The sequence below is a fragment of the Triticum aestivum genome, chromosome 2A (assembly GCF_018294505.1).
Source record: "Triticum aestivum cultivar Chinese Spring chromosome 2A, IWGSC CS RefSeq v2.1, whole genome shotgun sequence".
NCBI lineage: Eukaryota > Viridiplantae > Streptophyta > Magnoliopsida > Poales > Poaceae > Triticum > Triticum aestivum.
Genome location: NC_057797.1, coordinates 145,131,882 through 145,147,641, shown reverse-complemented (window position 1 = coordinate 145,147,641; position 15,760 = coordinate 145,131,882). Strand labels below are relative to the sequence as shown.

The following is a 15,760-nucleotide window of genomic DNA, read 5'->3' as shown; positions in this document are numbered from 1 at the left end:
GTATTGTGGTACTGAAAGTTAAGAGTTAAGTTGTTAGATTTTGGAGTTTAGGAACCAAGCTTAAACTCGTCAATAGTTGAATGATCATTTTTTAAACATTATATGTGGATCACAATTTATGAGCGGCATGTGTCAACTATGGAAAACCGAGGGTTTTTCGATGTTGAATTTTAAAAGACAAAACTACTCCCTCCGATCCAAAATAAGTTGTACTAAAACCATGACATTTATTTTGGATCAGAGGGAGTAATTAATACTAATCTTTGTACAAATACAGATAGTTTATGTTGCTTTCAAAATCTCTGAGCAATTTGGTTGATCACAAGCTACTGAAAATAGATGATTATATATGTGCACCTCATATGTATTTTGGGAGCAATGTTGCAACTTGCAAGGATACTTTTCCTTCCCAAGAGGAGTTACAAGGGTATGCTTAGCAAGGCAGCAGCAGCAGCAATGTTTTGATTCTGCAACCTTATATACCAAGACTGCAATCATACATTTTCGAGGCAATATTATTTCTCAAGCAAACGGCGTGCACGCTGGTTGGCTCCTTTCACCCTGGAGTTGAGTTCCTCCACATCATCTTGTAGACCGTCAATGGCTTTGTTTTGCCTGCAACACCATTCAGCAGGATGCACAAGCACAGAACAGAAGAAAAGGTCATGATGGAATGTTTTATTGTACATTACAATCTGAAAATATTGTTTCAGTTCTATAACATAACACTAGTGCAGATAGGGTCTTCACACAAGGTCGAAAACGTGCACCACACATGGTTTCACAAAACATGCCGTTAGGCCTTGTACGATGGTAGGTGCTTAGGGAGGTGCTTAGAAAGATAAACCGGATTTTTCTGAAGCACCAGTGCTTATTTTTACATGAGAGATGCTTAGTTAAGCGTCTACCCTGTACAAATAGGCACTGGTGCTTAAGGAAAGCCTGATTTATTTCTCTAAGCACCTCCTCTAAGCACCTACCATTGTACAAGGCCTTAGGGTCTTTAAGGACAACCCCCCGCAAAAAAAAGGGTCTTTAAGGACAAAGAAAGAAAGAAAATATTTCACCTTAATCTTGTGTTCCTAATTACTCCCTCCGTCCCAAAATTCTTGTCCTAGATTTGTCTAGATACGGGTGTATCTAATACTAAAACATGACTTGATACATCCGTATTTAGATAAATCTAAGACAAGAATTTTGGGACGGAGGGAGTACCTTTTAGTGACCAAGAAAAAAACAACTGTAAAGGAATCCTTACTCTATGTTTTAAGCGCAAAAATCTTACTTGGCCATACATGCATAATGTTACTTGTGAACACAAGCATAAACACAATAATATTTCCATTTAGCTTAAAATCATGACACTGTTTAATTTCGTAAAATAAGACAAATATACATGTGATGTTTCATTAATTTATTGTCAGACTTCTTGGAGTTTGTTAAGATGAACAAACACCAATCAATCAAGAGCACTCATTATTTACTGTTCTGTATAAAGCACAACTTGGTGAGCAATCTCCATTTCTTTTCCTGTAAGTGCTTAAAAGGCAGTGAGACGTGTTGAATGCAAAACATTGTTCCAAACCCACTGATAAACAAACCGGGAAAGGACTATACAATTCCATGGCCATTTCATCGAAGGAATATAGTGCTTGACAACAGGGTGAGGATACTTTTAAACTTGGGTACGATGTTTTTCAGGAAGAATCCTCACCCTGTTGGCCAATGAAATAAGAGATGGTGAACTGAAGTCGACGAAGCACGTACCTATCGATTTCTGAGCCCATATCTAGAGCCATGCCCTTGAGCTGTCCCAGGACATCGCTAAGATCAGAAAGGGCATTGTCTTGCTTATCTTTCTCCACCTGCCAAATAAAATGGTTTGTGATTAGTCATTAGGTCCAATTTATGCTGCATGGATCCCAGCACCAATACAAACCTGAACCTTCTCCATGGCGTTGGTAGGATCCGAATACGTCTGAGAACTCGACTTCTCTCTGAGGCTTGAAGACAATCCTAATTTTTCTCTCTGCTCTAGGTGGTTAGCCCTTCTTTTGAAGGAATCATCTATTTCAATAAGTAAGAATGTCAGCATAAAGAGAACACTCAAAGTCGACCTTGTTTGAGCCAAATGAAAGTGCTAACCTCTAGAGATAACTGCCGGTCCCCTTATTTGCCTAGTTTTCTTGGGCTTCCAGGTTTTTGAGAAGAACCCTCCAAGGCTTCCTAGAAGTGTCTCACTCTGAGAAGGAAAAAAAAAACAACAGCTCAAACACAAGTAATAAGTACTACAAAAGAAACTACCGGCTTCGAGCTTACCCTGCTAAGGTCCTGATCAATGTTCGCAGCGGTTTCATGGGTCCTATTCATCTGTTGACCCTGCTTGTGCAGGGCGATCATAGTGTTGGTAGCATCCTCCTTGATGTTTTCAGCGAGCCGAAGGCAGACGCTCACTTTCTGAGTGACCTCCTCGGCCTTGTGTGCAACGTAGCCCTCCAGTTCTTGCACGGATTGGTTGTCGAATCCGCCTGAATCGCGGAACCCATTCTTGTATCGGCCATTGGCACCAGGATCAACTGAGTTGGAAGATGATGCTCTTGTAGGCCTCGAGGTAAATTCAGAGTCTGAGTCTGAATCGAATGGATTTGGTTTAGAAGACAAAGGTTTTGCGACGCTTGACACGGGCATCTTTCCTGTTTGTAGCCACAACTTGATTAGTTAGAATGTAAAGAAGACTGGGGAAAGGAATTCAAGACTGTATTTACTGGAGATAAAAGTAGTGAACTCCACGTCTAAAAATTCATAAGTGAGGAGGGCAGTAGAAAGCTGAATGCCTCAAACTAAGAAACATCGCTGAATGAAACCTATGAGATACTAGCAAAAAGTGCTGTCAATTCAAATCGATGAAACCATGTGAATATTCTCATTTTTAGGAAATTCAGAAGCTTCAATTTAATCTCAGTAAAGATAGTGGATGTGGTTTGATGTGCTATATACCTGAAAAGATACTAGCAAAAAGTGCTGTCAATTCAAATCGATGAAACCATGTCAATATTCTCATTTTTAGGAAATTCAGAAGCTTCAATTTAATCTCAGTAAAGATAGTGGATGTGGTCCAAAACCTATCTATGACATTCGAAGAAAAGGGTAAATGCTTAATCAAAACGTTGCACGGCGATCGCACAACATCCCTGCGAAAATTCTAAAGAATGACCATGTCTTCAGACACCAAAACCCAAGATCAGTCGTTACTCGTCGACGCCCACAAGAACGACACGAATCACAGTCTGGGATCTCATGTCGCCTCGTTCCGCCTGAAAAAACCGGGGTCGAGAAACCACCGGCGCGAGTTGCCGTCGCCGGAAGAAGACCGGCAAGAGGAACGAACTGAGGTAGGCGAAAGCCGCATCCTGGGGCGGAGGATCTCCGATGAGTCGAGAGAGGTGGGAGGAAGGAATGGATCGAACCTGAGAGGAGAGGAGAGAGGAGGCGCGCGACGAGGGTGCGGAGAGGTTGCCGGCCGCCTGCTTCTTCCTGGGCTGGGCGGCAGAACTGGAGTTGGAGGCAAAGGAGGATGTCTTTTTCTTCCAGGACAGTCGCAGATGACATCGTTCTTGCCTCGCAAATCGCATTTTTATAATCTTGGATTGCCTGGCATCATGTTGTGGCTATGACTTGACTTCGTCCTGTAATAACTGAAACTAAATTGTTTTTTTTGTGGGATAACTGAAACCAAATTATTACTATTGGAATGTCTACAAGTTTTCCTCGCAAAAAAAAAAGGAATGTCTACAAGTTTAGGGCAAACTTGCTTGTTAAGCTTCTTTTTATACAACAAATTTATGGCATACTTGCTTGTTAAGCTATTTTTAGATCATTATTACTTGCTTGTTAAGGTAACATGATACAGTGATGTCCAAAAAAAAATCCTGCGTTGTACGATCACTCCTACAAATCGTTCATGCCCATATGAGCATCAAACGTCGTTGATAAGGCCAAAATAATAATTCTAGAAATATGCATGCACCCGTGCAAGTCTAAGACTTGAATGGGCTTATTTCAACATAGAAGGAACCTAACCGTGGAATTAATAGTACCAATCTTCAAGAACAAGGAGGGTGTTCAGAGTTGTACTAATTACCGTGGAATTAAGCTGATGCGCCATACAATGAAGCTATGGGAGAGAGTCATTGAGCACCGCTTAAGAAGAATGACAAGCGTGACCAAAAATCAGTTTGGTTTCATGCCTGGGAGGTCGACCATGGAAGCCATTTTCTTGGTACGACAACTTATGGAGAGATATATGGAGCAAAAGAAGGATTTGCATATGGTGTTCATTGACTTGGAGAAGGCCTATGATAAGATACCGCGGAATGTCATGTGGTGGGCCTTGGAGAAACACAAAGTCCCAGCAAAGTACATTACCCTCATCAAGGACATGTACGATAATGTTTTGACAAGTGTTCAAACAAGTGATGTCGACACCGATGACTTCCCGATTAAGATAGGACTGCATCAGGGGTCAACTTTGAACCCTTATCTTTTTGCATTGGTGATGGATGAGGTCACAAGGGATATACAAGGAGATATCCCATGGTGTATGCTTTTTGCGGATGATGTGGTGCTAGTTGACGATAGCCGGACGGGGTAAATAGGAAGTTAGAGTTATGGAGACAAACCTTGGAATCGAAAGGGTTTAGGCTTAGTAGAACTAAAACCGAGTACATGATGTGCGGTTTCAGTACTACTAGGTGTGAGGAGGAGGAGGTTAGCCTTGATGGCCAGGTGGTACCTCGGAAGGATACCTTTCGGTATTTGGGGTCAATGTTGCAGGAGGATGGGGGTATTGATGAAGATGTGAACCATCGAATCAAAGCCGGATGGATGAAGTGGCGCCAAGCTTCTGGCATTCTCTGTGACAAGAAAGTGCCACAAAAGCTAAAAGGCAAGTTCTACAGGACGGCGGTTCGATCCGCAACGTTGTATGGCGCGGAGTGTTGGCCGACTAAAAGGCGACATGTTCAACAGTTAGGTGTGGCGGAGATGCGTATGTTGAGATGGATGTGTGGCCACACGAGGAAGGATCGAGTCCGGAATGATGATATACGAGATAGAGTTGGGGTAGCACCAATTGAGGAGAAGCTTGTCCAACATCGTCTGAGATGGTTTGGGCATATTCAGCGCAGGCCTCCAGAAGCTCCAGTGCATAGCGGACGGCTAAAGCGTGCGGAGAATGTCAAGAGAGGGCGGGGTAGACCGAATTTGACATGGGAGGAGTCCGTTAAGAGAGACCTGAAGGATTGGAGTATCATCAAAGAGCTAGCTATGGACAGGGGTGCGTGGAAGCTTGCTATCCATGTGGCAGAGCCATGAGTTGGTTGCGAGATCTTATGGGTTTCACCTCTAGCCTATCCCAACTTGTTTGGGACTAAAGGCTTTATTGTTGTTGTTGTTGTTGTAGAAGGAACCTAACCATCTACCCGAAAAGAAAAGAAAAACATCTAAGCTACGCTATTTCACCTCAAAAAAAAAAACTATGATGTTCACCATTTCTTTTCTAATCCTGGAATATGTTTCTGATCCTATTGCAGAGAAATAACTCAATCTGTGTATGCTAATACATGTAACATCCTTGTGAGTCCTGAGGCTGAATCTGACACGATAAATATGAAGTTTTTACAAGTTACATTCGCGCTGCCGTTGGAGCTTAACTCCAAGTGGTAATCTGTAAATAAAACAGCTCACTAAGGTTACAAATGCATCTACAAACAACAGTGGCACAAAGAATTATATACAGCAACTGCACACATGAGTGCATCTGCATCTAGCATCCTACATTATTTACTGTGGCACCATCTGAAGCTTCATCAGGATGCCACTCTACTAGCGCTTGGTTCTCCGGTGCTTCGACATTGTTGCTGGCATCGGAAGATCTGAGGTCAAGCGACCCTTCAATCGAGCAATTAGACATCTCTACCAGCATTGGACAGAACCCGCAAGAGCAAGATTTGCAAACCCTCCCGAGGTTCATTGCAGAGTTCAATCTCTACAATGGAGGCATATGCATACAGTGTATCAGTACCATGAAACAACTAGTATCAAGCAGAAGACTGCTGCAAAGGTTAGTTCATTTTTCGTGGGATGCTATAACCTACATGCACATACCCCTAAAGCATCCTTCAGTTTCTTAATCTCCGTAGCTTGTGTGTCAGCTAGCTCATGCGATTCCTGCAGTCGTCTTAGTGCTCCGCCCAATTTTCTTTGCTCTTTAGAGACCTGGTTTTGAATATCAGAAAACAAAATTAAATCAGGGTGTAGAGGGGTTGTCAATATGACAAGACTAAGAGATTGTGTCTATTTCATTTGTAATCATGCGATGAGATTCAAAATTCAAATAATGGTCTTATGGAGCAACAGCTTGAGCTATATGTGAAACTATATTTTTACTGGTGCAGTTACAATTCGGAACCAAAAAAAAGAGCATATTTCACTACCTGAGCCTCCAGCTGCTGAATTTGTTGAATAGCCGCTTGCTCAATGCAAGATCGACGCTTGTATTCTTCCTCAAGCATGCCAGTTATCTGGTACCTCAATTCAGCCATTTCTTGAGTGAGATCTTCTGCATCCTCCTTTGCTTTCAGTTTTTGTTCTCGAAGTTCTACCTAACAAGGAGAGCAACACTTAAATCTCACCAGAAATGGGCAAGTTATACTGAAATCAGAATCAACAAAACAGACAGATCCTTGAAGTTACCCAACTAGCAGTGTAAGTAACTAAATTCCATAGCGATATGTTCAAAATAATTTGTTCCTGAACTTGCTTGGAAGTATAAAACTACAGATGGAACGTATTCGAACGAACTTATACCAAAATGCTGAAGTACGATAGTACACAAACTCTGACCTTGAGCTGCTCAATTATAAGTTCAGGTTCTTCATTTTGCTTCCCCGTCTTTTCAAGAATTTCATGACCTCTTTCATAGTCTGCATGACCATCATGCTCCACTGTTTTATCAAGTTGCTCCACGCCTGTAGAAGAGGATTGTTTAGGAGCTCTTCCAGGCAAGTACTCTTTTTTCAGTTGTTTATTCTCAACCTCAAGATGACCAATAGTCTTCCATGCCTCTTGCAGCTGGAGCTCATGTTCTTCCAGTTGCTTCTCTATTCTAACTTTGTACTCAGCAGTATGCTGGCTAAAGCTCTCAGCATCAAACAGTCTTTGCTCAAGCGTAGTCAAATCAAGTTTTAAACTCTCAATTTCACATTGCATATCTAAAGTTACGCTTTCAAGCTTCTCTATTTGTAAGGTTGCCTTTTGCAGCTCCTCTTCTTTACATTGGACTTCTTCCATCAGAAGCCAGCACTGAGAATCAGACCGCATCAGATCATTGTCCATAACTCTCACTCTCTCAGGAAATTTCTCAAGTTCAGTTAGCTTCAGTTCAAGGCCGTGAATATGCTCTCCCATGATGTTTGCTTCAACATTCCTGATATTTAACTGATCCTGCAAATAGTCTGCACTTGCGATCAGCAAAGACAGCATAAGTAATAAGGTTTGCAATAGCCAGAGGAACAAGAAATGGAATAATTCCTAGAGCATACCAATTTCCTGATAGCAGTTGCTCAGCTCAGTTTCCAATTTCTCAATGTATTGCCTGTCCTTCTGACAGGCCCTAGAAGCTGCATCTTTGTCAAGCTGTAATTTCTGCATTAACAAAACTACCAACTCAGTGAAGTGGTATCTCTATTCAAAAATTGAATATTTTCATTTAAAAAATTGCATTGCTATTTGACTTGGATAGGACAGAGCAAAGTGATGATAAAAAAAACTTTACTCTGAACATGTTTCAAGTTTGAACAATACATTTTTATCATTATGCGACCACGTGAAATGCTTAAAATACATTCTCATCATATCTCAAGAAAACATAATCATCATGGAAAATTGCGACTGACTCTAAGTAAGACATAATATGTTCCAAAACTTCGACCAAACCAGCAATTTTATCTCTTAACACATCAATCAATACCATGCAGCCATGCAGGATACTCCCTCCGTTCCTAAATATAAGTCTTTTTAGACATTCAAATGGACTACAACATACGGATGTATGTAGACATATTTTAAAGTGTAGATTCACTCATTTTGCTCCGTATGTAGTCACTTGTTGGAATCTCTAGAAAGACTTATATTTGGGATCGGAGGGAGTATTACCCAAGAGGAACCATCTAAGTACCACATACCATTATGTGAACGATCAATGCAAGAGTAGTCCAGTATCAATATCATCATGCAAATTATTATTCTATCATATCAATACCAACAAACAATGCATTTTTTTAAAATGTAATCTACAGTAGAAACAAATCATTACAGGGATGTTCAAACCATCAGTACCTCCTGATTCTTCTTCCCCCTTCCAGGAAGAACTTTTGCACCATTAGCTGGACAATGGCCATTGGAGCTACTAGCCATCTGCTGATCTGCAGAATAAGAAAAGGCTAAGTGCGGTGATTGGCGCCATAAATCATCTAAAATGGCATGTTGTACCCTGTGAATCACCGATGGGGAACAAATTTGTCATTACAACACCATATCAAAACTAGTATCTGGCAATCAAAATATCAAATGTCATAAACAATAATCATTAGCACTACAAGTAAAAGCAGCAATAACGGGATCATAATTTTACCTAGAGTGTACAAACTATGTCCTAAAAAATTCAATTGTTCATACAAATGCATTCAGGAAACTGTCATTTGTCACACTGGAAAATGCTGCTCGTGAATCGACCAGAGCAAGTTGAACAAGCTGCCCCCAATTGCAAATTGGGCCATTTGTTAATTTTAAGCAAACAGGGATGCACACAACAATTGAATTGCAAATCGAGAAAATTCACCTTTCAGGTTCAATTGTGAGAAGAAAAGATAATGGTATGTTTGATAGTCTCAAGCGCAATGAACCCAATACAGCATCTCATTTTACAGAGGAAGAAACATCGGGGGCAGCAGATGCAAGAAAGACATATCCCAAACTTGTTACCACCTACTTGCTCGGCTGCATCCACCGCTAAACAATGTCGCTGGATTTAACTAATCGCTGGATGAAAAACAATGTCGTACCTCAAGACGAAATGGGGGGTAAACACTGCCGACGGGGTGGGGGCAGCGGGAACGCGATGCCCCGACGAGGAATAACGGGGGCGGCGAAGGCGGCAACGCGCCTGAGAGGCCGTGGTGCACCGTGTGGATGGGTGGATGGGTGGATGGGGGGAAGGGGGGTTGAGGCGTCGGCGGTGACGCCGCCAAGGTACGGCACGGCGGCAGCTGTAGGCCTCGGTTACGCGTTTGGAGGGGAGGCGCTCGGAGCGTCGTCCGGGTAGGAGCGTGGTGGCGACGGCCGCGGCAGCCGGAGTAGAGTCGGCGGGGCGGCCGGCGGGGGTGGGTAGCTCTGGTGGAGGTCCAGCGATGGGAAGAGTCGCGGTCAGGTCTGGTGAGGTGCGACTCCATCGATCTTGGCTTGACCTGACCATATGGGTCGTGCCACGCGAGCCAGCCCGCGGGCATGGAATTTCGGCCCTGCACGACACGCAATCAAAAGGGCCGGGCTAGCCTTTGGCCCGCTATGGAACAAGGCCGACCCAAAAGTCAGGCCTTACGGTCGGACACGACACGACCTTTTTAATTGCGGGCCGGCATGACACGGTCCGAACCCAGTGAGGCGGCCCGCCTGGCACTTTTACATTTTTTCTATATCTTTGTTAAAATATAATTATTATTCTTTTTTTTCTTTTTTAGATTTTCCTGTATTTTTCTTAATTTTTTATGTTTTCTCTACTTTTGTCCTAATTTTTTGGATTGTTCTAGATTTTGTACAAAAGACCTAGTGACGGTGTCATACATCAAGGGTGGCTCATCAGCAAGGAGCCCGGCAGCAGAGGCCTGCCGGTAGGCCCATGAGGTCCACCTTATACCCAACAACAAGAGAGAGCCTGAAGGAAAGGATATACCTCAAGACGAAAAACAATCGCTTCAGTTGGATTTAACCAATCGCTGGATGAAAAACAATGTCGTGCCTCAAGACGAAATGGGTAAACACTGCCGACGGGGTGGGGGCAGCGGGAACGCGATGCCCCGACGAGGAATAATGGGGGCGGCGAAGGCGGCAACGCGCCTGAGAGGCCGTGGTGCACCGTGTGGATGGGAGGATGGGAGGAAGGAGGGTTGAGGCGTCAGCGGTGATGCCGCCAAGGTACGGCACGACGACAGCTGTAGGCCTCGGTTGTAAGAGGAGGAGCTAATACGACGCGTTTGGAGGGGAGGCGCTCGGAGCGGCGTCCGGGTAGGAGCTGATGGAGACGGCCGCGGCAGCCGGAGCAGAGTCGGCCGGGCAGCCGGCGTGGGTAGGTAGCTCTGGTGGAGGTCCATCGATGGGAAGAGTCGCGGTCAGGTCACCTGGCTCACCCTTGAAACCTTATCGGTGTTAGACCCCCCTGGTAGGTAGCTCTGATTAAAGAATAGGAGTCTATCATCTGCAAATAAAAAAATTGAGATACCTGGGCTCACCCTTGGAACCTTATCGGTGTTAGACCCCCCTTAGCCACCTCCTTACACAACAAAGTACACACAACATCAACCATTAGGAGAAAGAGGTACGAGCTTAGTGGGTCACCTTGACGCAAACCTCCCCCCTTAGCCACCTCCTTGCGCAGCAAAGTACACACAACATCAACCATTAGGAGAAAGAGTACGAGCTTAGTGGTTCACCTTGACGCAAACCTCTCAAAAGTTGGAAAGAATTCAAAAGTTCACCATTACATCTCATAAAGAAGCTCACCGATGTGACATGCTTCATGACCAAATTGGTCCATTTCATCTCACAAAGAATTTTGTGGAAGCACTTAAATGCGATGACGACATTATTTGTGATGAGCCATCTAGGAAAGAAGGTGCTTTGGGTTTCCGAAATAAGATCATCTAGGAAAGGTTTGAGTCAGTTAACTAGGATCTAAGAAATCACCTTATAAATCACGTTGCAAAGGTTGATCTATCGGTAGTCCTTAATGCTCTATGGGCTCTTTCCTTTTGGAATCAACACAATAACTGTCTCGTTTACCCCATCAGGGATGATCCGTCTTCAAAAAATATTACCACATTTGTGATCTCCTCTTTCGGTACGCCCCAGTTCCTTTGGAAGAAGCGTGCGGGAAAGACGTCCGAGGCGGGTGCTTTCTGTTGGAAATATGCCCTAAAGACAATAATAAATTGGTTATTATCATATTTCTTTGTTCATGATAAATGTTTATTATTCATGCTAGTAGTGTATTGACCGAAACTTAGATACATGTGTGCATACATAAACCACACCATGTGTCCCTAGTAGGCATCTACTAGACTAGCTCGTTGATCAAAGATGGTTAAGGTTTCCTAACCATAGACATGAGTTGTCATTTGATAATGGGATCACATCATTAGTAGAATGACGTGATGGACAGACCCAACCATAAGCTGAGCAACATATCGTATTGCTTAGTTATTTGCTACAACTTTCTTCATGTCAAGTATATGTTCCTTAGACCATGAGATCGTGCAATTCCTTGACATCGGAGGAATACTTAGCTTGTATCAAAACATTACTTCGTAATTGGACGATCATAAAGGTGCTCTACAGGTATCTCTGAAGGTGTTTGTTGGGTTGGCGCGGATCGAGACATGTTCAGAGAAGGTTAAAGTCTATCAAGAAAAATGAGAAAATTCCGGAGTTATTACATTGGATTATATCCAAACATCTAAAAATCTGGCAGATCCTTTTACTAATGGTCTATCACGTAATGTGATAGATAATGCATCAAAGGAGATGGGTATGAGACCCACAATATGAGTTGTTCACAGTGGTAACCTAGTCTATGTGATTGGAGATCCCATGAATTAGATGTGGAAGAAAGTTGTTGGCCAACTAAGAGGAGAGTATACTTACTATTAACAATACCACTCCATGAAGATGCAATTGTTCGGAAACGTTGCATGGAAAACAAAAAAAATATACGCACATGCAAGATCTGTCCATGGAGATGCATAGCTAAGAGAGGGGGGAGAGCATCTACATACCCTTGTAGATCGCTTAGCGGAAGCGTTTATCGACGCGGTTGATGTAGTTGTACAACTTCACAATCCGTCCAGATCAAGTACCGAACGTACGACACCTCCATGTTCAGCACATGTTTAGCTCGATGACGTCCTCGCCTTCTCAATACAGCAAGAGAGGCAAAGTAGTAGATGAGTTATGGCAGCACGACGGTGTGATGACGGTGGTGATGAACTACAACGGACATGGATGGAGGAGGAACTAGAACTAGAGGGAGAGGGAGCGTCGCACACGGATTGGGGATCATGGTGTGTGTTGCCCCTCTCCCTCTACTCATATATATAGGTGGGGGAGGAGGAGGCAGCCCTAGGGGCACCCCCAAGGGGGCCGACGGCTGCCCTGGGCTCCTGTCCTAGGTGAGCCCCCCTTCCTTCCTATGGCGCAGGGGAGAAGGCAGGAGGGGAGGCGCCCCCCCCCTCCTTTCTTTTTTCTCACATGGAAGAGAAGGTAAGAGGGGGCTAGCCGCCTCCCCTTCCTTCCCTAGGGCCGGCGCCTATGAGGTGGGGCACGCCAGCCCCTTGTGGGCTGGTGTGCTCCCCTCTTTTGGCCCGTTAAGCCCAATAACTCCCCGTAGCCACCCGGAACCCCTTCTAGTGATCTGATAAATGCTCGGTGCATTCCAAAACCTTTCCGAAGACCAAATAGTATCGTCCTATATATCAATCTTTACCTATGGACCACTCCGGAGCTCCTCTTCATGTCCGTGATCTCATTCGGGACCCCGAACAACATTCAATCACCAATTCACATAACTCATATAATACTATATCGTCAACGAACGTTCACATAACTCATATAATACTATATCGTCAACGAACGTTAAGCGTGCAGATCCTATGGGTTCGAGAATGATGTTGACATGACCGAGATGCTTCTTCGGTTAATAACCAATAGCGGGACCTGGATGCCCATATTGGTTCCTACATATTCTACGAAGATCTTTATCGGTTGAACCTTTATGACAACATATGTAGTTCCATTTGTTTGTCGGTATGTTACTTGCCCGAGATTCAATCGTCGGTATCTCCATACCTAGTTCAATCTCATTACCGGCAAGTCTATTTACTCATTTCGTAATACATCATCTCGTAACTACCTCCTTAGTCACTTTGCTTGCAAGCTTCTTGTGATGTTGTACTACGGAGAGGGCCCAGCCATACCTCTCCGTCACATGGAGTGACAAATCCCAATCTCAATCCATGCCAACTCAACAGACACCTTCAGAGATACATGTAGAGCATCTTTATGATCACTAATTTACGTTGTGACCTTTGATAGCACATAAGGTATTCCTCCGGTATCCGGGAGTTGCATTATCTCATGGTCGAAGGAATATGTATTTGACATTAAGAAAGTAGTAGCAATAAACTGGATGATCATATGCTAAGCTAACAGATGGGTCTTGTCCATCACATCATTCTCCTATTGATTTGATCTCGTTATCAAGTGACAACACATGTCTATGGTTAGGAAACCTTAACCATCTTTTGATCAATGAGCTAGTCTAGTAGAGTCATACTAGGGACACAATATTTGTTTATGTATCCACACATGTATTTAAGTTTCCGGTCAATACAATTCTTGCATGAATAATAAACCTTTATCATGAATAAGGAAATATAATAATAACCACTTTATTATTGCCTCTAGGGCATATTTCCAACAATAATACTCTCCTAATCTGCATGGCAGGTTGATGTATATCTTAATGTGTTCTAAGTGGCTTATTTAAGCAGAGGTGTTGTCCTGCAGAGCATCTTTTTAAGAACACGCCTATATGAGTCTGATTGTTAGACGTCGCAATCTATGAGAGTAGGGTGCTCTCTAGTAAACTCATGAAAGGCTTCGGAGTATGATGCATAAGCTCCACCCGCGGGGAAGTCTCACGGTAGCCTATATCGGTCAAGGCTTTGTGTGAAGCTAGATTCACAGAAAATTTGCAGTTCAAGGCCTAGTCCATTGTTCAAGTTGCTTACTAGTGTAGCATAGAGTTCTAGGTGGGAGTTCAACTTAACAGTCTCCGCTGCAGTTGTCGGTGTCAAAACCGACGGGTCTCGGGTAGGGGGTCCCGAACTGTGCGTCTAGGATTGATGGTAACAGGAGACGGGGGACACAATGTTTGCCCAGGTTCGGGCCCTCTCTATGGAGGTAATACCCTACTTCTTGCTTGATTGATCTTGATGAATATGAGTATTACAAGAGTTGATCTACCACGAGATCGTAATGGCTAAACCCTAAAAGTCTAGCCTGGCTATGATTATGAGATCTATCTATGGACCTAGCCCTCGGGTTTATATAGACACAGGAGGGACCTAGGGTTTACACAAGGTCGGTTACAGAGAAAGGAATATTCATATTTGGTCGTTAAGCTTGCCTTCCACGCCAAGGAGAGTCCTATCCGGACACGGGTAAAGTCTTCGGTCTCCGTATCTGCACGGCCCATCAGTCTGGCCCATATCAATAGGTCAGACGCCCGAGGACCCCTTAGTCCAGGACTCCCTCAGTAGCCCCTGAACCAGTCTTCAATGATGATGTGTCCGGCATGCAAATTGTCTTCGGCATTGCAAGACGGGTTCCCTTTTCCAAATACCCCAAGATAGTCTTCGGATGAAACAGAACGTGTCCAGATATGCAACACAAGTACCCCACACAGCCTAGTAGAGCATAATATTTCACGAGTCCAACCTGCTGACAACTTTTTGTGATGTGGCATCATGTTTGCCCGGTCGTTATTTCGAACTGTTTCCTGTTCCATGTTTCGAGGCATGGTTTTTATTGGCATGTTCTGTTGAAGCAGAGATCGTGTCCCCTTATTGCGGGATCCTCATTAATACGAGCGTGGGTAACCCAACCATTCCACTGGAAAGATTCCTTGGGAATAGGCAGGTTTTTAGGCTTTGGAGGAGGCATTCAATACTCGCTGCCTTTATAAAGGAACCAAGGGCCGTCCTTTTACGCCAAACCTCTCCTCAACCTTTCCAACCTCGAGTTCTAGCACCCAAGGTTCGACTTCATTGCTTCAGGCTTCCCCATCATGTCCGGACCCAACCCTCAAGGCCAATGGGTGGCTTCCTCCATTATAGAGGAGGACATTGCAAAGCTTTGGGCGGCCAGATACCTAACCGCGGAGATCCACCACAGGCTTCCTGCTCAAGGATAGGTTATCCCGACCCCCAGATCCGGCGAGAGGGTCGTATTCATCTCTCACTTCCTCCGAGGGCTAGGGTTCGCTCTCCACCCCTTTGTCCGGGGGCTAATGTTTTATTACGGACTAGATTTTCACGATCTAGCTACGAATTCTTTCCTTCACTTCTCGGCGTTTATTGTCACGTGCGAGGCCTTCCTTCGAAGCCCCCCACACTTCGGCTTATGGCTCAAGACCTTTGGTGTAAAGCCAAAGGCAGTCGATGGGGAACAGGTGGACTGCAGCGGCACTGTAGTGAACCAGCTTACCAACACTCCCTGGCCAAAAGGCTCCTTCACCTAAACTTCCAATCAATGGCAACGAGAGTGGTTTTACGTTACGGAATCCCGTAGCACCAAGTGGGCAGCTACACCTGCATTCCGTTCCAGCCCTTCGTTACAGCTTGCATCATGGGTCAATAAGGGGCTGGAC

The 15,760-nt window shown here is 44.1% G+C and overlaps 2 protein-coding genes across 5 annotated transcripts; both read right to left on the bottom strand.

The window, feature by feature from the left end:
- Positions 1-281: 281 nt before the first annotated feature.
- Positions 282-3,699, bottom strand: LOC123188054 (putative SNAP25 homologous protein SNAP30). Its single transcript, XM_044600079.1, has 6 exons — positions 3,468-3,699; positions 2,320-2,693; positions 2,146-2,242; positions 1,940-2,067; positions 1,768-1,865; positions 282-615 (listed from the first exon to the last, which is right to left on the bottom strand). The coding sequence occupies exons 1-6, from the start codon at positions 3,607-3,609 to the stop codon at positions 516-518; spliced, it is 939 nt and encodes a 312-aa protein (XP_044456014.1). The 5' UTR covers positions 3,610-3,699; the 3' UTR covers positions 282-515.
- Positions 3,700-5,615: 1,916 nt separating this feature from the next.
- LOC123188051 (golgin subfamily A member 6-like protein 7) lies at positions 5,616-10,020 on the bottom strand. Of its 4 annotated transcripts, none has more exons than XM_044600076.1 (7): positions 10,010-10,020; positions 8,398-8,483; positions 7,602-7,704; positions 6,904-7,514; positions 6,495-6,662; positions 6,166-6,276; positions 5,616-6,046 (listed from the first exon to the last, which is right to left on the bottom strand). In XM_044600076.1, the coding sequence occupies exons 2-7, from the start codon at positions 8,473-8,475 to the stop codon at positions 5,825-5,827; spliced, it is 1,293 nt and encodes a 430-aa protein (XP_044456011.1). In that variant the 5' UTR covers positions 8,476-8,483; positions 10,010-10,020; the 3' UTR covers positions 5,616-5,824. The 4 variants fall into 4 exon arrangements, with proteins under 4 accessions (XP_044456011.1, XP_044456012.1, XP_044456010.1 ...); XM_044600077.1 differs by lacking the exon at positions 10,010-10,020 and adding an exon at positions 9,123-9,502 and having other exon boundaries at positions 6,156-6,276; XM_044600075.1 differs by lacking the exon at positions 10,010-10,020 and adding an exon at positions 9,123-9,502.
- Positions 10,021-15,760: the final 5,740 nt, after the last annotated feature.